The sequence below is a fragment of the Bos mutus genome, chromosome 25 (assembly GCF_027580195.1).
Source record: "Bos mutus isolate GX-2022 chromosome 25, NWIPB_WYAK_1.1, whole genome shotgun sequence".
Classification (NCBI taxonomy): Eukaryota; Metazoa; Chordata; class Mammalia; order Artiodactyla; family Bovidae; genus Bos; species Bos mutus.
Window position 1 is genome coordinate 31,570,500 of NC_091641.1, and position 23,393 is coordinate 31,593,892.

A 23,393-nucleotide genomic window follows, 5' to 3' on the forward strand; every position below is an offset into this window, starting at 1 on the left:
AAATTTGCTTGCACTCTGACTTGTTCCTTAAAAAGTTTCAAGGGGTAACATTCTTTTTATTTTTTTTAAAGGTATATTTACATGCTCTTGTGAGAAATCTTTTTAATGAAGGAAATGATGTTTATCGCGAACGTGATTGGAACCACTCTATAAGTCAGTATTCAGAAGCTTTGAGTATAGCTGATTATGCAAAGTCTGAAGAAATTTTAATCCCTAAAGAAATCATTGAAAAACTATATATAAATCGTATTGCTTGCTATTCCAATATGGTGAGTTGTGACTTGTAAAGCAGTGTTTCTGGAGAGAAAAAAAGATTTTTCAATAACATAGTACATTAGCAAAAGTCAGCTTTCTAATTTCAATTTATAGGGAAGATGTATTAGCTGCTTTAGAGAGGCTTCAAGCTTTGAAAAATCAGTTTTGGCCAAATACTTAGGAATTTTTTAAAATAATTTGTTTTTTAGATACTGGTCCTTGGAGATACCCTTTTGAGTATGACTTTGGGGGGGCAGGGGTAATCTGCTCTTACAAAAAAAAAAAAAGTCAGCCTGGGAAGATACAGGTATTCACAGATGGGGGTATCAGGTATCTCAACTGACAGTTTGCTCCTTATGTTTCTCTTAGGAGTTATTGTTATTTTTAATTAAAAAAAAGAGTAGTGAGCCTTCAAAAGAATTAACCTCTTCACTTATCTAAACTTAAAAAGTAGTATTTTGATGTTGTTAAAGTTTTCATATAGACATTCACACTTAGGACCTCAGCTATACCTGGACAGCTTTCTTTCTTGAAGATCTGGGGTCTTGTATGGCCAAAGGTCTGGGTGGTGGGTACATAGGTAGCCATGATATTCTTTCTACTTTTCTGTATTTGAAATTTCATAATGAAAATAATTTTTAAAAGACAAATAAAAACCATTACCAATCCATTTGAGAGGAGAATCTGAATTTGTTTGTGTTTGCATCATTGCAAGACATGAATTGATTGCTAACTTTATTTGGTCTCACTCACCAGGGTTTCCATGATAAAGTTTTAGAAGACTGTGATACAGTCCTCAGTTTAAATGCCAGTAACTACAAAGCTCTGTATCGGAAATCCAAGGCTCTAAGTGATTTAGGAAGATTCAGAGAGGCTTATGATGCTGTAGCAAAGTGCTCCTTGGCAGTGCCTCAGGTATGGTATTTATGTTCTAATTCATTTGTTTACATTCTAGCCATTTTATTGCTTCTATGTAGACGAATGGCATCAAAAAGTTATGTTTTCCAGCCAGCCGTCCACCTGCTGCAGCTGGGAATAATTGCCCATAAAGCAAGTGTCTTGACAAGGATAAATTAGACCTGTTTTGTCCCTTCACCTCTACGGTTAGTAAATATAACCCTCCGTTAATCGTATATTCTGACTTTTTTCAGGATGAACATGTAATAAAACTAACTCAAGAACTAGCTCAGAAATTGGGATTTAAAATAAGAAAAGCATATGTTAGAGCCGAGGTAAGCTAGAGTTCTCGCCATAAGGTATTTTCATTTTGTTTTGTAACTTGGAGTCAGTTCTGGTTTTAAATTAGCATCTTAATTTTCTTTCAGCTCTCACTAAAATCAGTTCCTGGGGATGGGGCTACAAAGGTAAGGTTATTACTCTTATAAGAATCATAATTTTGAAAAAAGAAAAGATAGAAGTATTAGCAGTTCTGCTTTTAATATTTTTGGGTTTTGTTTATTTTTGAGACCTTTTTATTCCTTATACACCTAAGTGGCCAGAGCTTCCTGCCCTATGAAAAGAAAACAAACATCTCCAGTCATATCTTTTACTCTCAATCAGTATTTCCTGAAAGCCCATGGAGCATTTTACAGGATGTTCATAGAAGTTAGGTGTTGTTAGAAAAAGTGGGTTGCGGCCACATACTAATTTTAGAAGTCATTGGGTTAAACACAACTAACAAGATTTATCTTTTTTAAAGATAAGTCTTCTTAGAGCTGTTAGGAGGTCGCTGTGAGTTGGGGAGGGTGGAGTGGCTACACTGGGTCCCTCTGGAACTGGAAGGCTCCTGAATATCCTTGGAGAAATACTAAGCCACACGAAATGAGTGGCAAGAGGCCTACACTGTTTAATCCTACGTATTACAAAGGTTGGGCTTCCCAGCCAGGTGGCCTGCCAATGCAGGAGATGCAAGAGATGCAGGCTCAATCCCTGGGTCAGGAAGATCCTGAAAAGGAAATGGAACCCTACTCTGGTATTCTTGCCTGGGAAATTCCATGGGCAGAGGAGCCTGGTTGGCTACAGTCCATGGGTCACAAAGAGTCAGACGTGACTGGGCATGCACTGGACTGGCCATTGCAAAGGTTTATACGTTCTGTTTGTCTCTGTCTTAATTGGAAGGAGGTTAGATGTGAGAATCGGCATTGCTTTCTTAGAGTGAGTTTTATAGCTTGCTTTCTAGTCTAGAATCCTGAAAATACTCTGATCTATTATTTGGTTCAATTTCTAGGCTTTGAACTGTTCTGTGGAGGATATCGAACCAGGTATGTTTTCACACACGCCCTCTTAATCTGAAGTGCCAGCCTTGGGGACTTCCCTGGTGGTCCAGTGGTTAAAACTGCACGCTTCCAATGCAGAGAGTGCAGGTTTGACCCTGGCCAGGGAACTAAGATCCCGCATGCCTCACTACGCACCAAAAAAAAAAGTGCCAGCCTCAGATGTTATGTACATTATAGTGTTGTCAGTTAGGATTGCTGGGTCATTAGTATTAAAACAAGAGCAATTTCCGAAACCACCTCTGTGCCTCTGGCTGTGTCAGTAGTGACTGATGGTGCTGACTGTCGGTGAGCAGTTGTTCGGTGTCCACCGTGGCGTCACCACCCTCTAGTAGCCCCACCCAAAAGGAGCCCAGGCATTTTGAGAAAGGAGGAAGCGTTTTCACAAGTGAATATATCTGTTCCTGGGCAAAACAAACTCTTTTTTTTTAGAATTGCTTTTACTCTTTTATTTGAATTGCTTTCACTGTTGTGTCTCTCTGTTTATAATTGCTTTCATATTTTCACCTTGCTCTTCATTTTCTCTGTTACTGGCTATTAACACTAGTATTACGTAAATATACTGAAAATAAGTGAGCATATGTCCATTCATGTTACAGATTTATTAACTCCGAGGCAAGAAGCACTGTCTGTCGTTTCTATACCCGCATCCAGTTTTTCTCACCAAGTTGGAAATGAGCTGGCTTCAATTTCTATTATGCCCTTAACTTCTGTTTTGCCACTGCAAGTGGAAGAGAGTTCTCTACCATCGACGGTGTTGGCAAATGGGGGGAAGATGCCCTTCGGCACACCGGAGGTGTTTTTAGATGATGGAGACATGGTCCTCGGAGATGAAATAGACGATCTCCTGGATTCTGCGCCTGAAGCCAATGAAACCGTCATGGTAAATTTCAGTCTGACTCCTTAAAACCTGGCTTTTTTTTCCCCCCTTTTTTTAAAAATTGTGATATAACCTGCTAGGTATTTTCAGTATTGACTGTAGGCTAAACTTAGGGTTTCTTGAAAATTACTTTTGTCCTTTTACAGTGGTAACTGGCTAATTTTGTCATTTTTTAAATTAAAAAAACAGAACATGCTAGGAATCACGTGTTATGGGAAAGGGAAATTTAACTCCCTGGCAAAAAATAGACATTTGGTATGTAAGGCAAAATGAGTCGATGGATTAAGGATTTCTCATTCCTTAAGGATGATTCTCCTATAGCTACATAACCATAAAGCAAACTCGGGTCCACAGGCCAGATCTGGCCCGCTGCCTCTTTTGTCTGGCCCGAACACTAAGACTGGTTTTGAGATTTTTACATGGCTGGAAGAAAGGGAAAAGAAGAATAATGTTTTAAGATACATGAAAATATCTCATGACACTGCAGTAACAGAGTAGAGTAGTTGCACCAGAGACCGTGTAATCCACAAAGCCTACAATGTTAATAGGGCTGTGTTAATATCCAGCCCTTTATAGAAAAGTTCACTGACTCCTGCTGTGAAGTATATTAAGATAGTGGCAGCAGTGATACTAGAATGATGGCGTGGAGAGGGAAACTCAGAGCTGGTTTCCAGGGAGAGTAAAACCAGTGATGTCCGTGTGGAGCTGACAAAGAGAAGGTGTAAAAGGCAGACAGACGATGGGGGGTGTGGGTGGGGGGAGTTGGTTCCTTCCACTTTGATCTGAGGCAGGTTATTTCACCTCTCAGTCCTTCGGTTTCCTCATCTGTATGGTGACAGTCCTTGTAGGGTGCACCTCAGAGGGTTAGGAGGATTAAATGGACGGTATATCCCGCCCTTTATAGAAAAGTTCACTGACTCCTGCCGTGAAGTATATTAAAATAGTGGAAGGTATTTTAATTGATATAGGAGGCTCTCGAAAAATTGTCACTATGTCGGGGAGGGGCAAGGCATCGTTCCATTTGTTCTCATGAGGCTGTACACTGACATCTCCAAAAAGATGGTCGCCAGTTCTCCAGGCTGCTCTAGCTCCCTTCTCTCGACCACCCTTCCTTCCGCCCTGGCCCCATACTTGCCCTCGTGGTTCCTCTTTGAGGAAACCTTCTGGTTGGCTCAGAGCAGGAAATGTTAGCAATCCTAGGAAGCTTGGAAAATGAAGCAGGGACTTCTCATTTGGGTCACAGTGATATTAGAAGTCACATCTCCAGACTTTTTAAAAAGTGGGGCTGGAGAAGAAGTCAGCTCTGTCGCTTGGATTCTGCCATCTTGGTTATGACTTCAACTTTGTTACCTAACAAAATCACCCAGTGGACTAATTCGTTCTTATGTGCTGGTATTAAAAGCAGTTTGGCTAGCTTGGGACAGAGTTTCATGGACTTAAATCCGGTCTTGTTTCCTCCCCAGCCGTCAGCCTTAGTCAGAGGCCCCCTCCCAACTGCCAGCATTGGCCCGAGCGTCCCCTTCTCTGCGGCGTCTCTTTTGGGCGCCTTGCCCATCGGGGCGAGGTATGCGCCCGCGCCCTCCTTCTCGGAGCTGTATCCGCCTTTGACTTCGTCCTTAGAAGATTTCTGTTCTTCTTTAAATTCATTTTCCATGAGTGAATCCAAACGAGGTAAGACTCGAGCTGCTTATGTAAACGGTTACAGTTCATTTTCTAAAAAAGACAGTCTGTTTAACTAACACTAGGTAGTTGGTACTTGAGTTATTTTCATTGTAGTTGAAAACACACTGTAGCTCTAAAACCTGAAGCTTCCTGTTTTAAACTCACGTGGACTTACCTGTGCCGTTGTGGAGGTCAAGAAGCAGAGGCCTGAGAGTAGGAGTGCATGTGGTACTGTTTGTTTTAATAAGATAACTTGTTAAGGTGGGTGTCTGTTGTTTGGGGGGGCATGAAATGACTTTTAATGTTTTCTCTAGAAAAGGGATAACCCCCTCTTAAAGGGTCTTAAAGACAGGTTATCCTTTTAAATTGTGAACTAGGCAATACTTAGTTAAGACTAATTTAAAATCAGTGTTTCGAATGATAATAGAACCATGTATTTTTGGCTTCATCCATAGCAAACTATAGTGCCTTACTTTGGCAAGGGATTGCTGAGGTTTGGGCCTGACTCCTGTTTTTGTAATCCTAGGCTTAATGTATCCTTTAAGTAGCCACAAGAAAAATCTTCATATTTTTGTCAGTCATCATTACAGTTAAACAAATCAACATCAAAATAATTGATTTAAAGATTGGCAACTGAACAAATGAAAATTTGTGGAAAACAGAGGGCAGAGAGAAAGTAATTGAGTGGTAGACTAAGAAAAAGAAAGAAATTGAACCCGACTGATTCTCTTTAATGTTTTGATGAGTTTCTGCTTCATACTTTCAAAAGGAGAGAATCCTTTCCCATTTTTAATATGAATTATCTTCTTAGTCTTTTTAACATTCCCATTTGATAGGCCCTGCCTTAGCTCATGTTTCTGAAAATTGCTTTTTATTGAAATTTGTTTGTCTAAGGATTATTTATGTCCTTGGTTTCTGGAGGAGAGGAGAGACTCCATAGCCCTCTTTGGATGTCAATAATGAACAAGAAAACTTCTTGGAACTGGGAGGGGAAATAAGGTGGGAAGCCATAGTGAGCTGCTAAGCCCTGATGTTCTTATTACATGATTAGAATGAAAAGGTCTGTTGAAGTTTTTTTATTATTTTAGATCTGTCCACCTCAACTTCTAGAGAGGGAACAGCGCTTAACAACAGTAATTCTTCCCTTTTACTTGTAAGTGCCACTTCCTCTTTTGTAACTTCGTCGCTTAAATTGCAAATAGGTCTTTTACTTAAGTAACTGAGTTATTTGAATGAACGGTACCAGCTCCCTGGAATTTTGTGTGTGCTGTGGGAAAGAGTGCTAAAATAAGACTCTTCTGGAACATCCAGTAATAAGTGCTCTGGGTTTAAGGCTGGATCTGTCATGGCAAATTAATCAACAGTGTAAGAGGCTTTAGCACAGTGTGAATGACGAAGAAATGCAAGATCAGGGCATGAAAACCCTGTTGGCTGATGAAGCAGAACAATTACCCATCGCTTATAACAACTCATGGAGCATCCCAAAATGTGGGGGAGGGGCCTAGAGACCCCAAAGACAGAAAAATGTAGAAGGCAATGGTTTTCAAATAGAAACGTAGTAAGGACAGGATAGTCCTCTGTCTAGTCTGTGCAGAATGTCTCATTTTTCAGATGCGTTTGTTTTCTTCTTTAGTGATAGTGCAATATTTGTTGGCTGTTTTTTGTTTTTTTGTTTTTTGTTTTCTTATGCTTCTTGCAGATGAATGGACCAGGCAGTCTGTTTGCTTCTGAGAGTTTCTTGGGAATTTCAAGTCACCCTCGGAATGACTTTGGAAACTTTTTTGGAAGTGCAGTAACTAAACCCACTTCTTCAGTGACCCCAAGACATCCCCTTGAAGGAACCCATGAACTGAGACAAGCTTGCCAGATCTGTTTCGTAAAATCAGGTCAGGACCAAAGCAAGGAGCTTGTCAATAACCTGCGAGTTCTTAGGAATTTGTAAATCTAAGTGGAAACACCAACTATTGTGACTCTTGCATCTTTATTTGAGTTCTTTCTAAAGAAGCAGCAATTATTGATTAGGAGGAGCCTTTAGAGTCTAATAGGATAAGTCTCGGTTCTTCTTTGATATAATTTTATGTATAGAATCATTTGGAATAGAATATTGACCTGATTTTGAAAATTCTTTGTATTTTAAGTATATGTTTAAGAATGTGAACATTTTCAAATAGAGTGAGAATTAGAAAAAAAGCATTTTAAGACCAGCATGTGATACAGTGTTTGTGAAAATTAGAGTACTTTTTGTTGGGTTATTTCATATCTTTACCCCTAAGTCAAGTGATACAAACACAGTTTACTCTAAACGGGGCCCAAATTCATTTTCTTTCTTAGTTTATTTAAGCATATGCTTTACCTTCACTCAGTTGGTAAAGAATCCGCCTGCAATGCAGGAGATCCTGGTTCGATTCCTGGATTGGGAAGAACTGCTGGAGAAGGGATAGGCTACCCACTCCAGTATTCTTGGGCTTCCCTCATGGCTCAGCTGGTAAAGAATCCACCTGCAATGTGGGAGACCTGGATTCGATCCCTGGGTTGGGAAGATCCCCTGGAGAAGGGAAAGGCTACCCACTCCAGTATCCTGGCCTGGAGAATTCATGGACTGTAGAGTCCATGGGGTCACAAAGAGTCGGACACGACTGAGCGACTTCCGCTTTCACTTTACCTTTAGAAGCCATTAGAATTCTTACTCTAATAATTAAATAAGGGTTATATCTTGGAGCACTGGTGTTTTTGTTCTGATTTTTGTGTTTTGTCTGACAGCACAAAAGACAAAAATTACTTTCCCTAGCTTGTTTATACTTGGGGGTTATGAAAGGACTTTTTCATGGGAATTTAATAATCATTATTCAGTTTCTCACATCTGCTTATAACTGTGCCTGTAAAATGAAATGATACTTCTTGTGCATGTGAACAATCCTTTTAATATCTTTTTCAGGCCCTAAGCTAATGGATTTCACTTATCATGCTAATTTAGACCATAAATGTAAGAAAGATATTTTAATTGGTAGGATAAAGAATGTAGAAGATAAGTCATGGAAAAAAATACGTCCAAGACCGACAAAAACAAATTATGAAGGACCTTATTATATATGTAAAGGTATGTGCTATAATTACTTAATTGGTGTACATGGCCTAGCTGAGAAACAATTTGCTACTTTTATTGCAGTGGTCCTAGTATTACTGTTACTAAAAATGTTTAGTTAACAGCAAATTCCTTGGTTTGAAAGATTAGTATTTTTTTGTATTATTTTTACCTTTGCTTTTAATTTGCTGTCTAGTGGGTGTTTTATAGTTATTTATTGAAATAGGGATTTTACCAGGTTTTAAAGAGAAAACTGTCTCAAACTTTGGGTTCTCTGACATAGTCTAAACAGAATCAGAACACTGAACTAAGGTTTTGATAATGTTACTCTTTTAATATATTTTTGAGAGAAACATAGTGTTTTCATTTTGTCAGACCGCTCCACCTAAATGAGCTTTCAGTCAATTAAGTTGCTCAGTCATGTCTGACTCTGCTACCCCATGGCCTACAGCACGCTAGGCTTCCCTGCCCATCACCAACTCCTGGAATTTGCTCAAACTCATGTCCACTGAGTCGGTGATGCCACCCAACCATCGCAACCTCTGTTGTCCCCTTTTCCTTCTGCCTTCAATCCTTTTCAGCATCAGGGTCTTTTCCAGTGAGTCAGTTCTTCACATTAGGTGGCCAAAGTATTGGAGCTTCAGCTTCAGCATCATTCCTTCTAATGAATATTCAGGAAATGAGCTTTGAATGTCCATAAATGACAGAATGGGAAAGACTAGAGATCTCTTCAAGAAAATCAGAGATACCAAGGGAACATTGCATGCAAAGATGGGCTCAATAAAGGACAGAAATGGTATGGACCTAACAGAAGCAGAAGATATTAAGAAGAGGTGGCAAGAATACACAGAAGAACTGTACAAAAAAGATCTTCATGACCCAGATAATCACGATGATGTGATCACTCACCTAGAGCCAGACATCCTGGAATGTGAAGTCAAATGGGCCTTAGGAAGCATCACTATGAACAAAGCTAGTGGAGGTGATGGAATTCCAGTTGAGCTATTTCAAATCTTGAAAGATGATGCTGTGAAAGTGCTGCACTCAATATGCCAGCAAATTTGGAAAACTCAGCAGTGGCCACAGGACTGGAAAAGGTCAGTTTTCATTCCAATCCCAAAGAAAGGCAATGCCAAAGAATGCTCAAACTACCGCACAATTGCACTCATCTCACACGCTAGTAAAGTCATGCTCAAAATTCTCCAAGCCAGGCTTCAGCAATACGTGCACCGTGAACTTCCAGGTGTTCAAGCTGGTTTTAGAAAAGGCAGAGGAACCAGAGATCAAATTGCCAACATCCGTTGGATCATCGAAAAAGCAAGAGAGTTCCAGAAAAACATCTATTTATGCTTTATTGACTATGCCAGTAGTCAATTGGCATTTGACTGTGTGGATCACAATAAACTGTGGAAAATTTTGAAAGAGGTGGGAATACCAGACCATCTGATCTGCCTCTTGAGAAATCTGTATGCAGGTCAGGAAGCAACAGTTAGAACTGGACATGGAACAACAGACTGGTTCCAAATAGGAAAAAGAGTACATTAAGGCTGTATATTGTCACCCTGCTTATTTAACTTATATGCAGAGTACATCATGAGAAACTCTGGACTGGAAGAAGCACAAGCTGGAATCAAGATTGCCGGGAGAAATATCAATAACCTCAGATATGCAGATGATATCACGCTTATGGCAGAAAGTGAAGAAGAACTAAAGAGCCTCTTGATGAAAGTGAAAGAGGAGAGTGTAAAAGTTGGCTTAAAGCTCAACATTCAAAAAAAAAAAAAAAAAAGCTCAACATTCAGTAAACAAAGATCATGGCATCTGGTCCCATCACTTCATGCCAAATACATGGAGAAACACTGGAAACAGTGTCAGACTTTATTTTGGGGGGCTCCAAAATCACTGCAGATGGTAATTGCAGCCATGAAATTAAAAGACATTTACTCCTTGGGAGAAAAGTTATAACCAACTTAGACAGCATTTTCAAAAGAAGAGACATTACTTTGCCAACAGAGGTCCATCTAGTCAAGGCTATGGTTTTTCCAGTGATCATGTATGGTTGTGAGAGTTGGGCTATAAAGAAAGCTGAGCGCTGAAGAATTGATGCTTTTGAACTGTGGTGCTGGAGAAGACTCTTGAGAGTCCCTTGGACTGCAAGGAGATCCAACCAGTCCATTCTGAAGGAAATCAGTCCTGAATATTCATTGGAAGCACTGATGTTGAAGCTGAAACTCCAATCCTTTGGCCACCTGATGCGAAGAGCTGATTCATTTGAAAAGACCCTGATGCTGGGAAAGATTGAAGGCAGGAGAAAGGGATGACACAGGATGAGGTGGTTGGATGGCATCACTGACTCAATGGACATGAGTTTGAGTAAACTCGGGGAGTTGATGATGGACAGGGAGGGCTGGCGTGCTGCAGTCCATGGGGTCTCAAGGAGTTGGACACAACTGAGTGACTGAACTGAAATGATTTTTTAAACTTAAGTGGTGAACATGCAAACATCAGGGCTTTTTTTGCCCTGTCTGAAGTAAAAGTAATTTAGAATTGTGCTGCTATTTTTTGTTTGTTCGTTTGTTTGTTTTAAGAGTTAATACCATTGGAACTTCCCTGGTGGCTCAGATGGTAAAGAATCTCCCTGCAATGCGGGAGACCCAGGTTCAATCCTGGGGCAAGAAGATCCCCTGGAGAAGGGGATGTCTACCCACTCTGGTATTCTTGCCCTGAGAATTCCATGAGACTGGCAGGCTACAGGGTCGCAGAGTCAGACACAGCTGAGCAACTAACACTTTCATGCTTTCAGTACACCATTCCTGCATAGTAATATGTGTACCGTGGTTTGAAGCTATCCATTAATTGTTACAAAAATTTAAACAGTGCCCTTAGTGTGTTTAATATTCATTGGTTTTGAAAACACAGTGGCCCATGTTTTAAATGTCTTTTAATTCCCTGTCTCCCCCCTAGTGTTTTTTTTTAAATTTTGTTTGAAAATCTATTATTTTTTTTTCCTTTTTCAGAGGATAGTTACTTTACAATGTTGCATTAGTTTCTGCTTTACAGCAAAGTGAATCAGCCACACGTATACATACATCCCTTCTTCCTTGGATTTTCCTCCCATTTAGGTCACCACAGAGCATTGAGTAGAATTCCCTGTGCTATACAGTCGGTTGTCATTAATTACCTGTTTTATTCATATTAGTATATGCATGCCAATCCCAATCTCTTAATCCATCCCACCTCTGTTAATTTCCTGTCTTTCTAGATGTTGCCGCTGAGGAGGAATGTAGATATTCAGGCCACTGCACATTTGCTTATTGCCAGGAGGAGATAGATGTCTGGACGCTGGAGCGGAAGGGGGCGTTCAGCAGAGAGGCTTTCTTTGGTGGCAATGGAAAGATCAGCTTTACCGTGTTCAGACTGTTCCAGGAGCATCTTGGAGAATTTATATTCCTTTGTGAGGTACTGTCTCCAAGTCTTCTTTCGACTGTGAAACAGGTGGTGGTTTCTGACCCAGTAGTATCAAGGGCTTCGCTCTGGTCCTGCTGTATGCTAAAGCATTTGCTTAGCAATGGTAGCCACTGTTACTATCCAAAAGAATAACATTAAGACATCCTATCTGCCGAGTGTTAATTGACATATGCTTGTAATGTGTAAGTATGAACGTCATCAGCATCACACAAAAGTTATCATCTTGTAATACATTTTTACGATAATTCTTCTTCTCTGTTTCAGAAATGTTTTGATCATAAGCCTAGAATGATAAGTAAAAGAAACAAAGATAATTCTACTTCTTGTTCTCATCCGGTTACAAAGCATGAATTTGAAGACAATAAGTATGTTGGTATTTTCTAATATTTTTAGACAATTAATCCTCTTTTTAGATCCCAATAAAACCAGAGTAGTATCTTCCCAGGCGTTCCCCTCTCCTTTTGTTGATTTGAAAGATGGTGACTATTTTTAAACGGCTAATAGGTTTTGCTTAGAATTTTTAAATGAATTATTAATATTTAATACAGAAAATCAATACTGATTTATAGCTTCTCATGACATGGATTTAGGTATTTTAATATAGCTTAATATAATTATCCTCTCCTCTCCCCAATTAATCCTACACTTGCATACAGTGATTTGTTTTTTTCTGATAATGATTTAAAATGTATTTTCAGTCTAGAATTTTACATTTTGTATATGTATATGGGCTTCCTGGTAGCTCAGATGGTAAAAAATCCACCTGTAATGCAGGAGATGTGGGTTTGATCCCTGGATTGGGAAGATCTCCTGGAGAAGGGAATGACAACCCACTCTAGTATTCTTGCCTGAGTATCCCATAGATAAGAGCCTGGCGGGCTACAATTCATTGACTCGCAAAGAGTCAGACATGACTGAGCGATTAAGCACACACACACACGTGTATATACATTTTTTAAAAAAACAAGCTATGGTAGAACAGTAGTAAAATGTCACTCTATTTTCCTCGTAGGTGCCTTGTCCACATTTTGCGAGAGACAACAGTAAAGTATTCCAAAATACGTTCTTTCCATGGCCAGTGTCAGCTTGATTTATGTCGACATGAGGTTCGATATGGCTGTTTAAGGGAAGACGAGTGCTTTTACGCACATAGTCTTGTAGAACTGAAAGTCTGGATATTGCAAAATGAAACAGGTAGGTTTGTGCGAGATTGAGACAAGTCCCCTCAAGAGCAGTCAGGGTTTACGAAAGGGTATCGAAGACCTTTCTCCATCAGTCTGGTGTGGCAGCACTGTAGATTTTATCCTGAGTCTTAAACCTGAGTCACTTCATCTTTCGAGTGGCCTATTTTGAATGTAGCCTCGTATAAGTAATTGCTGATACAAGTTCATGTATGCAGTACGGATCCGTGAGGAAGAAAGATTCTTCGGAAGGCACCAAGAGCTGTATTTGTAAAGATTCCATTTCAAAAGAGTAGTATGATATTCCTCCTTGGTGACAGATTATGCCAAATGGGGGTAAAGAATTGAGTCTGACTGTGCCTAGACAGGTGGCCTGGTATTGCGTTAAGATCCTTAAAAAAAAAGTCTTCGGCATTTCTCAGGTATCTCACATGATGATATTGCCCAGGAATCTAAACGATATTGGCAAAATTTGGAAGCAAACGTACCTGGAGCTCAGGTATGTTTTTCCTTTATCCTTTCTGCATTTGGGATCTTTTCTGGAATTGCCTGGTGGATGTTAGTAGTTGGCAGATGCAGTTTATACTTCCATACAATCCAGTAACTCTCTTGAGTTTATTGAGTTAAATGGGAAAAAAAATTGTATAAATGTGAAAAAAAAATTTCTGAATTTTAGTTGATTATCATTAAGATAAAAAAACAAAAAACTAGGCATCTCATAGCACCTGCCAGGAATACAGGTTAGGGAATTCCCTGGTGGTCCAGTGGTTAGGACTCTGCGATTCCACTTCAGGGGCCATGGGTTTGATCCCTGGTCAGGAAACTAAGATCCTGCATAGCCAAAGAAGAAAAGAATATAGGGTACAATTTTCTCTAATTATTTTATCTTTTGGTCACACCACATAGCATGTAAGATCTTAGTGCCCCAACCTGAGATTGAATCCACATCCCCTGCAGTACAAAGTGCAGAGTCCTGACTACTGGACTCTCAGGGATGTTCCAGGATACAGTTTTCTTATTTAGTTTATTTGGCAAAACAGTTGGGTTCTTGGGCTGTGGGGATCCTCGGAGTAGGGGAGGTAGACGATGTAGTTTTGCTTACCACTTAGCCAGACTGCTTTATCCAGCCATCTTTCTTCCTTTCTCCCCACAAGTCCTAAACATTATCACCAGAGCTGGCTTTGCTAAATTGAGGTTTGGCATCTGTAATCTACTTTCATCATATTCTCTTATATTTGGGTAGAGAACTGGAGATTTAGTTATCAGATCGTATATATAGTGGTCAAATCATCAGACCAGACAAGAACAGAAGTTGCGTGCTGTTATATTAAAAAAAAATAATAGCTCACAGTTGTGCATGGTGAATGAATGTGTTCTCAGAAAATGGTTTTCTGTTCAATTAAAACTGATCTCTTAATTACTTAAGGTACTTGGCAATCAAATAATGCCTGGATCCCTTAATATGAAGATAAAATTCGTATGTGCTCAGTGTCTGAGAAATGGCCAAGTCATTGAACCAGACAAAAACAGAAAATATTGCAGTGCAAAAGCAAGGCATTCGTAAGTAGTGTGTGTGTGCAAAGAGTGCCTGTTTCTTTTCAGGGGCGTAAAATCGTACATATAAGAAAAAAGATTAAGGCTGTGAGGAGAGCAGAGGAAAGCAGACAATTTAGGAGTAATTGCAGACCAAAAGGAAAGAGATTTTTAGGCTTTAGTAGCTAAGAATTCAACAAAATTCAATAGTGTTTTTCCTGTATTTTACCATTTCCTTGTTTAGCATTCATAGGGAATGTCTGTCTATAAATATCAACAGGAAGTAAAATGACAGAATCATAAGGCATTTCTTTTAGAAGGGTTGAAAAAAAAATCTCTGGTCCCTTAGGTACAGACTTTGTACCTGCCCCTTTATATTATGCCTTTGCCAGTGTGTTTTTGTTTTTTCTGAACTCCATTTTTCTTAGGTGGACCAAAGATCGTCGTGCGATGAGAGTGATGTCTATTGAACGTAAGAAGTGGATGAACATCCGTCCTCTTCCCACAAAGAAACAAATGCCTTTACAGTTTGATGTACATACGTAATTTTTAAGCCACTTTTTTTTTTATTAGGCATTTCAAATCATTAGAAAGTAGTAGTAATTCAGATGGAAACTGGTGCCCTTTAAATGATGCTCGCCGTGTTACTAAATCTAAGTGGTCCTTTCGTTCTCCTTCCCCTTTGGTGTGTGTGGCTCTGGCGCAGTGTTTAGGCTGATTGGAATGAGTTACTTAGGAGACGTAGAAAATGAGCTAGAGAGAAGCGATGGTCTAGACTCAGCTTGTTTTCCAGATGGGTGACTGTGAGCAAATGGGAGAGAATTTCATTGATTCCTCAGCTTTGCTATCAAACCCAAGACTTTCTGTATTATTAACTCTATTGATGAGTTTTTGGTGTGTTTTTTTTTTTTTTTTTATCACGCCTGTTTCTTTTACTGAAGCAATGGATGCTCGCTAAAGGATACCTAATGTTACAGGATTTTCTTGAAGTAACCCAAGGGAAAAATGCTTCCTGTTAGAGCAACATGTTCCCCCAAAGCCCTTAGATTGAGAACACCAAACTGACTTACAAGGTGGCACGTTTCATCTTGGTCCCTCTGGTCCCCTACACGGTCGTCTGGGCAAAGCTTGGAACTGGCCCGACTTGCTTGTTCCCAAGAGAGGGTCTGGCGGGGTTATACCTGAGCTCAGGTGAGGGGCGCTTTCAGCCCCAGCGGAGAAAACATGGAGAGAGTCCTTTGCCCAGAGCAGCAGTGCAGATGCACTGCAGAGTCTCCACTGGCGATGCTCCTTCTCCAGACTGCCAAGGAGCTGAGGGAGAGGCGGGTCCATTTCCCATCACCCAGGGCACCTTGGAGTTCGTGAAACTTAACACAGGTTACAAGGCCAGTCTTTGAAGGAGGTGATGTGTTTGTGTTTATCCACTGTGGTTTCAGCCTCATAGATACGGGTGATTTATTAGTGGGCTATAAAAAGAGAGGAGGAAGGCTTATTAGAACCAGTGATTATCTTGTGCTTCAGTAGATGGTGGAGATTATAGATGTACTCCTCAAAATTTTGCCAAAACAAAGACGACTGGGAACAGTTCTAGCTCATGAGGCAGCTGCCTAGAACCGCTGATTATTCTCTCATTGCAGATGCGGTGTTCTGCACTGCGTTTACAGGAACCCATTTCCTCTGTTTCCCTACCCCTCTAGATATTGCTAAGGGGTCCTTTTTCTAAAAGAAGAAATAATACTCTGCCTGTGTGTATGTGTGTAGGCAGTGTGGCGAGGCGGGGAGAGGATGGGCTTCAGGGTCTGCCCGAAGGGCCAGTTAGTTAGCCTCAGTTTGCTTATCTGTAAATGGGAATCATTGCATCCTAGGGAACATGGTGAGATGGTGTTGTGTAAAAACCCAGCACAGAGCGGCCTTCTCCTTTATCTTCTCTTCTCCCTGCTCCTTATCACTGAGCTTTGAAAGACAATGATCAGTGTCTACCTAGTAATACCTAAGTACTTCCTGGGGCTTGACTGGGAAAAGAAGATAAGAAAATCCATCACAAGAATGTTTTGTTGACTATTGACTTCCTGAAAAAAAATTGTAAAGGGGTTGGGGGGTCCCTGACTTTGGGGGGGGAGGTCCCTGACTTTGGTTCAGAGGAGGAAAGGAGCAGTGTTTAGTGTTAACTGCTTCTTAATTTTTGGTGAAAGTCAATGCTAAGCCTTTACTGTTTTGTAAACTAATACATAGAGCCAGCTCTGTTGAATCACGGATAAACTAAGACAAGCTAACAGTGAGTTGTACCAGGATTCATGCTCCATAAAGACAAGCACGTTGATAATACTTAGGAATGAGCTCTAGGTGACAGTGGTGTTCCTCGTTCTTAATAGTCACGGGTCTTAGGGAAATCTGTGTTCTGCTGACTGCTATCACTTTATTTTTCCTATCAGTATCACTGTATTTACTCTGTAAAATAAAAATGCAAATAACCACAAGAGGTATTACTTGAATGCTGTATGACTGGATGGCCTGGTTAGTGGAGTAATTGTCTTCTGACACTGCAGAGATAGTGAATGATGGCTGAGATTAGCGGCCAGTGTCAGTGAGAAGAAAACATCGGAGGTTTTCTCTGACCTCATTTATTGGAGGCGTCTGCAGTTTCTTTCCTGCTTCCCAAGCGCTGACAAGGAGGTATCTTGGGTGTCAGGCAGAGGAGAGTAGCATATGTCATACTGAGGGGGCCAGAGACTTGCACCACAGAGATAAAGGGCTCTGCTGTGTTAAAAGCAGATACTCTGAATAAGTGAATCTGTTGACATTTTCTCATAAGAAAATGTTCCATATTCCAGTTCCATACTTATGCTCTTTTGAAAAGTTTTGAGACAGAAAGCTTGATATCATCTCATGTCTTTGAGGCTTATAGTCAATTTGAATAGGAGCAAATTAATCTCATTTAAAAATTGTATTATTCAGCATTAGCATGAATAATAATATTTATTTTGCTTACACGTAAAAATTAGGCAGTTTTACTCAGTGTACTCTGTCTTAAAGCATATTCATGTATTTTTTTTTTTATACAGCTGTGCAATCATATTGCTTCTGGGAAAAAATGTCAGTACATTGGAAACTGTTCTTTTGCTCACAGTCCTGAGGAACGAGAAGTGTGGACCTACATGAAGGAGAACGGGAGTAAGTTGATGATTAAGCATGGCCTCGACACCCACGGAATCCAGCTCGCCTGGAAGCCTCTTTCCTCCCTGTAAATTGCCAGCTTACAGGGAACACAGAAGGCAGTCTGTGCTGTAAACCATTATCTCATTTTATCAGTGAAGCAGAGTCTGACCACCAATCATGTTTGCTTAGGTCAAATTTGGATACAAAAACATAGGTCAGCATCCTCTGACATCATAGGCGTGTCCCTGAGTCACTGTCTGGGGAAGTTCATTCCTTCCACGAGTGCTCGGGTCAGATCACCTGCTCCTGTTTGAAGAGTCACCCCTGAATTCATCAGGTTGGAACTGGAGGTTTCTTCTGGGAACTCTTATGGGTAGAACAGGCCCAGACGCAAAGGCCCAAGGAGAGAATGTTTGTCTTGGTCAAGCATCAGTTTTACTGTGAGAGCCTTGGAAAGAAGCCTCAGGCAACCTTTCACTTCCGACCAGAAAAGGTTTTGCTACCAGGATCATTGTTCTTCAGTCTTAAGTAAACTGATCAAAATTTATGGATGGCTTAAGATCTGCAATCTGGGGATTTCAAGAACCAATCTGATTTAAGCACATCACCTACTGTATTTCAGCCATGTAAACATTCAGTGACTTGTGTGAGTGGGACTCCTTGCTTGGAGTGAGGACTTGAGCTTGGCCTTCCTGAAGGTATCCTTACAAATCAGGGCTCTTGCAGCAATTCCTGCTACCACTGGCCTGAAGGAAGAAGGATTTCCTATTTTATCTCTAATCTTAGCTGGAGATATATTGTTAGAAACACTTGAGCAGACAGTAGAGCCGGGTTTTGACCAGATCCTCATTTCCAGCTTTTTTTTTTTTTTAACTCAGTACCTCTCAGCTAGGAATGAATTTTGCCACCCACACGCCTCTCCCCTTGGGGACAGTTGGTAGCATCTGGACCTTTTTTATTGTTACAACTTGTGGGCCAGTGCTACTGGCAGCTGGTAGGCAGAGGCCAGGGAGATTGTTAAACATCGTACAGTGCACAAGGCTTATCCAGCCACAAGGAATTATCTGGCTCAGCACACAGGGGGGGCTGAGGCTGAGAAACCTTAGTTTTATCAGTGGATGGTAGTGCCGGATACACTTGTTCCTACTGTAAGCAGCAGCTTGCAGCCACAGCCCGGGACCTGGTCATCACCGTGCTGTTGTAAATTGCACCCCTGTGTGTCAGTCCCCTGGGACAGGAGCTGGCCTGACGGGGCCCCATCAGGGTCAGAATCTTGGTCCCTATGGTAGGTTTCTCACCTTTCTCAGTAAACAGTGAGGAGCTGTGTAAGTTGCCTGAGTGTTTACGGCACTGATAACGTGTGTTTGACGTGGGCCATCGTGAAGCCGTGGCTTTCCTTTTCAGCAATGCCCTTGAAATGGCTTCTGAATTTTATTTTTTGGCTGCACCATGCGGCATGTGGGATCTTAGTTCCCTGACCAGAGACCAAGCTTGTGTCCCCTGCAGTGGAAGCTCAGAATCTTAACCACTGGACCACCAGGGAAGTCTTGGGTTTCTGAATTTTAAACACCCACAAGGTGTCTTGCAAATCCAGGGAGGAGTTCATCAATCTTGAAAACTAATGTTTGTCTGTACCCTAACAGACCTGAATTTGGTTCTTACCCTGAGCGTCTGGAACTGGCCCGTCTCTCGTGCTTAATACATAATCAGTCTCTGTTTGCCTTTTGATTTTCTTTTGAAAATTATGCTGACTGATGCAAAAAGAGTGCATGCTTTAAATGGTGTCTTTAAATATTTGCCGCTGAAAGGAGTTCATTTTTCTGTAGTACAAGATATGGAGCAGTTTTATGAACTCTGGCTAAAGAGCCAAAAAAGTGAAAAAAGCGATGATGCAGCCAGTCAGTCCAGCAAAGAGAATGGAAAGCAAATCCACATGCCGACGGATTACGCGGAAGTTACTGTAAGTACCGCAGGTTGGTGCCCTTGCCTGTGCTTCCAGGCCTTTCTTTACTTTCCCACCTTCTCCCAAACTTGGCTCCCTCGCTCCCAGCTGGCCTGCCCGCCTCCCGGTGTCTTCATCTTCTCTTTGCGCTGGCTCCTTTCTGTGAGTCTAAGCCTCTCTGTCCTAAAAACTCCTTTCCTGCCTCCTTTTTCTGACTCTGGAAGCAGGAGCTGGTGAGTCACTGGCCTGAGACCCTGGGTAGCTTACGGAATGCCTCTGTGAGGGAGACGCAAAGCGTGATGAGCCTGCGGGTGTATCCCGCGGCTGGGCCACGCAGGTGCTCAGGAACCGAGGGTTCCCCACCCCCAGCTGGGTTTCTGGATGGGATGCTCCTCCTTGTTTCTGGATGGGATGCTATGCAGCACGTGGGATCTTGGTTCCCCAGCCAAGGATTAAACCCATGCCCCCTGCACTGGAGTCTTAACCACTAGACCATCAGGGAACTGCCCACCTCGCCCCAGAGTCCTCGTGTTCCCTTACTGTCCTCCTGCAGTCTGGCCTCTGTCTCTGGGTTCCACCCCAGACATAAGTCACCTGCGGTGTTTCACTGGGCTTGCTTGTATCTTGGGCCGACCATCCCAAGTCATAATGTTAACAGTTTGCCGTGTTTGCTTCTGTTAGGTAAATAAAATGTCACAGATGAGGTTGGAACCCCAGTTGTCACCCTTCCCAGAGGGACCAGGTCCAGTGTGTCTTTTTCCAGGCCGTGTCTCCATATCTTGGACTGTCTATTCCTAATCTGTAGTTCTGCCCAGCGTGGTGTTTTAAACTGACACAGACATGTGCGTTAACTCTGCTCCTTGTTTCCAGTTTTGTTTTTTTAGCCTCTCTCTGAATTGAATCAGTCAGACCCAGGTCAGGGACATGTCTCTGCTCACGATAAGCCCTATGGACTCTGCCCTCTCTGCCCAGGCTCAGCGCCGATTGCCTTGCCACCTAAAGTACTGCTGGGGTTTCCAGAGCAGGGTCACCCCAGCTTGCTGGGTCGTGAGAGTCACTGTGACCCTGTTCTCTCCGCCCCCTTACCCCTGCCCCCCGGCACCGCCTAGCATGTGAGATCCTGGTTCCCCTGCCAGGGATCAAATCCACATCCCCTGCATTGGAAGCACAGAGTCATAACCACTGCACTGCCAGGGAAGTCCCTCTGTAAACCTGTTCTTACCCAGCATCACACAGGATTCTGACACAGGGCCCTTGGGAAGTGCTGTTCAAACACCGCACACTTGCATCTGTGGCAGGACAGGGTTCCTAATACAGTTTGCGGGTCTGTGCCCCCGGGGTGGCGTTTTCCCAGCATGGGTACTTCCCTGGCCCCTGGCACACGTCCTGGCCCGCAGTAGGGGCTCAGTTCATGTGCAAGAGTGGAGTTGCTACTCCTTGTTCTTGCACAGCAGGCGAACCCTGGGCTTTCGCATCCTCTCTGATTTTCCTCATGGTATTTATCCTCCCCGGGACCCTGGTTTGAACCTGGCCCCCCATCCTCCCGACAAGACACCCTTGTTGGCACACCGGCTTCTTGCTAGAGAGTGCCTGGACCCCCGGCCCAGCTCATTGCCCCGGTTCTCTGCTTCCTATGTGCTGGGGGCACCCTCAGCCCATCTCTCCCAGCTACCCCTGCTGGCAGGGCTCCCCAGGAATAGAATGTGGGCCTTAGGTGGAGTTGTTTTTAGTCAATCTGGGGCCTGAACACGGGTGACCCATCAGGGGCCCCCCCGGACAGCAGCTGCTGACGCGACTCCTGTCTTCCGTGCGCTGCAGGTGGACTTTCACTGCTGGATGTGCGGGAAGAACTGCAACAGTGAGAAGCAGTGGCAGGGCCACATCTCCTCCGAGAAGCACAAAGAGAAGGTCTTCCACACTGAGGATGACCAGTACTGCTGGCAGCACCGCTTTCCAACGGGGTATTTTAGTATTTGTGATAGGTACGTGGGTCTCTGTAGCTTCCCACGTGAACTTTGCTGGTCTGGCTTGAATTCCACAGTCATTGTATCAGTAGACAGGGTGCAGGCTAAATCACTTCTGTTGTCAGACTCTGTGCGACCCCATGGACTGTAGCCCTCCAGGTTCCTCTGTCCATGGGATTCTCCAGGCAAGAATACTGGAGTGGGTTGCCATTTCCTTCTCCAGGGGATCTTCTGACCCAGGAATTGAACCCACATCACTCACCTCTCCTGCACTGGCAGGCAGGTTCTTTGCCACTGAGAGCTACCTAGGATGCAGTAGACATGGTACCTGGGTGGCAAAGTCTTCTAATCCTGGATGTTGGCATCTGAGCTCAGAGTTTTAGTTGCTCCTTGAACATTTCCTTCACTCACCTGAGTTACCTGAAAAGATTTACTAGTTTGCCCGTACTGGAGTGAGACATCTTAAGATAACCAGACAGAGAAGGAAGTTCATTCAGGCTTGCCCAGATGATCTCTGAGCTGGCAGTGAGGATTCTCTGACTCTTCACAACCGTCTTTTCGTAGTAGATGGTCATCACTTTTGAAACTGCCTTTGAATTATATTCCAAGTGTCAATCTGGAACTTTCTCAGGTCAGATGGAAGTAGTATTAATAGTATCACTCTTTTAAGTATAGTTAGAAAATCTTTCATTGAAAAGCTAGGTAATTTTGAATTGCTCCTTATTTTGTTGTTGGCCATTCCTATTTGATTTCCCAGTTTAGATCCATGTGATATGTAGAATTATTGAAGATTATTTTCTACTTCCCGTCCCCTCTGATTTTCTTTCTACTGCATTAGGAAGGAGTGGAGTGTTTTTTTCCCCAGCAATCAGTCTTTTTCATTAACTAATGCATTTAAATAGTTTAAGGTACTCATTTCTGCCAAGACAATAAAATACTCATTTTTATTATACTCCAATATAAAAGTATTAAAAATACTCATTTTTCTAGGATTATGAATTTGAGCTAAAAGTTTAACACAAACCATAAAGGTAGTGAAGAGCACATTTTAAAGATTGTTCTAAACAATGGGTGGACACTTACCAAGCTGACTTTTCCTAACAGGTATATGAATGGTACCTGCACGGAAGGAAGCAGCTGTAAATTTGCACACGGCAACGCTGAACTTCATGAATGGGAAGAGAGAAGAGACGCCCTAAAGATGAAGCTCAACAAAGCACGAAAAGATCACTTAATTGCCCCCAATGATAATGACTTTGGAAAATATAGTTTTTTGTTTAAAGATTTAAACTAATATGCTGGCTTTTATGTATGTTACCTAATCAGGGCATTGACCAGAAAAATTGAAAGTGTTGTAAGGCACGTAGCAGAGGAGCTGCAGGTTTCCTGCTTGTATTGGCGTCTCTCGTCCCTCCTGAGCAGCAACCCACAGTAGGTAGGAAAACGGGCTGTTGGACAGGTCTGGCCAGGCTCTTAGGGCGTCACATGGTGAAGTGACCGCTGCCGGTTGCCATCTGTTGAACAGACTTTTGGATGAATTGTGTTTGGGAAGAGGTGATGTCCAGGCCGACTCCTTGAGTTGGTCCTTCAGATAAGAACCATGATGGTGAGAGAGAAACCCTGTACTAGGATCAGAACACATGATGAATGAATTCTTCACGCGTTTTTAAGAGGAACGCATTTGTCTAATAAAGTTCGCTACTTATCTGTACGTAGGTTGCTAAAAAGGATTTTCTTAACTCAGATTTTAAGCCAAATAACCATTTAACACTAGTATATGTTAAATGGGGTATTTTTCTGTATTTGTATGTTTCACTATAATAAGGGAACTGAGGATAATGTGCATTGAGACTATTTTGAAAAATAATCAGTTGACTCAAATTTTATTTCTTGGTCTTTTGCTGTTTAAATGATGATTTTGAAAGATTACACTTGTACTGTTGGTATTGCGTAGTGTATGGACCAATATTGCCTGTAATAAAGATTTTATATATAGA

The 23,393-nt window shown here is 42.0% G+C and overlaps 1 protein-coding gene across 4 annotated transcripts in view; it reads left to right on the forward strand.

Annotated features, from left to right (window-relative positions):
- Positions 1-23,393, forward strand: part of ZC3H7A (zinc finger CCCH-type containing 7A) — a 38,412-nt gene extending 15,019 nt beyond the window's left edge. For all 4 annotated transcript variants that reach the window (XM_070362866.1, XM_070362867.1, XM_070362869.1 and 1 more), the window contains exons 4-23: positions 72-269; positions 1,012-1,170; positions 1,407-1,487; positions 1,581-1,619; positions 2,483-2,516; positions 3,128-3,411; positions 4,872-5,079; positions 6,159-6,223; positions 6,770-6,956; positions 8,006-8,167; positions 11,415-11,611; positions 11,885-11,985; positions 12,633-12,814; positions 13,224-13,300; positions 14,228-14,361; positions 14,763-14,868; positions 17,397-17,505; positions 19,317-19,450; positions 21,251-21,414; positions 22,501-23,393. In XM_070362866.1, coding sequence (XP_070218967.1) covers positions 72-269; positions 1,012-1,170; positions 1,407-1,487; positions 1,581-1,619; positions 2,483-2,516; positions 3,128-3,411; positions 4,872-5,079; positions 6,159-6,223; positions 6,770-6,956; positions 8,006-8,167; positions 11,415-11,611; positions 11,885-11,985; positions 12,633-12,814; positions 13,224-13,300; positions 14,228-14,361; positions 14,763-14,868; positions 17,397-17,505; positions 19,317-19,450; positions 21,251-21,414; positions 22,501-22,690 — 2,811 coding nt within the window. In that variant the 3' untranslated portion in view covers positions 22,691-23,393. The remainder of the gene's footprint in view (positions 1-71; positions 270-1,011; positions 1,171-1,406; positions 1,488-1,580; positions 1,620-2,482; positions 2,517-3,127; positions 3,412-4,871; positions 5,080-6,158; positions 6,224-6,769; positions 6,957-8,005; positions 8,168-11,414; positions 11,612-11,884; positions 11,986-12,632; positions 12,815-13,223; positions 13,301-14,227; positions 14,362-14,762; positions 14,869-17,396; positions 17,506-19,316; positions 19,451-21,250; positions 21,415-22,500) is intronic.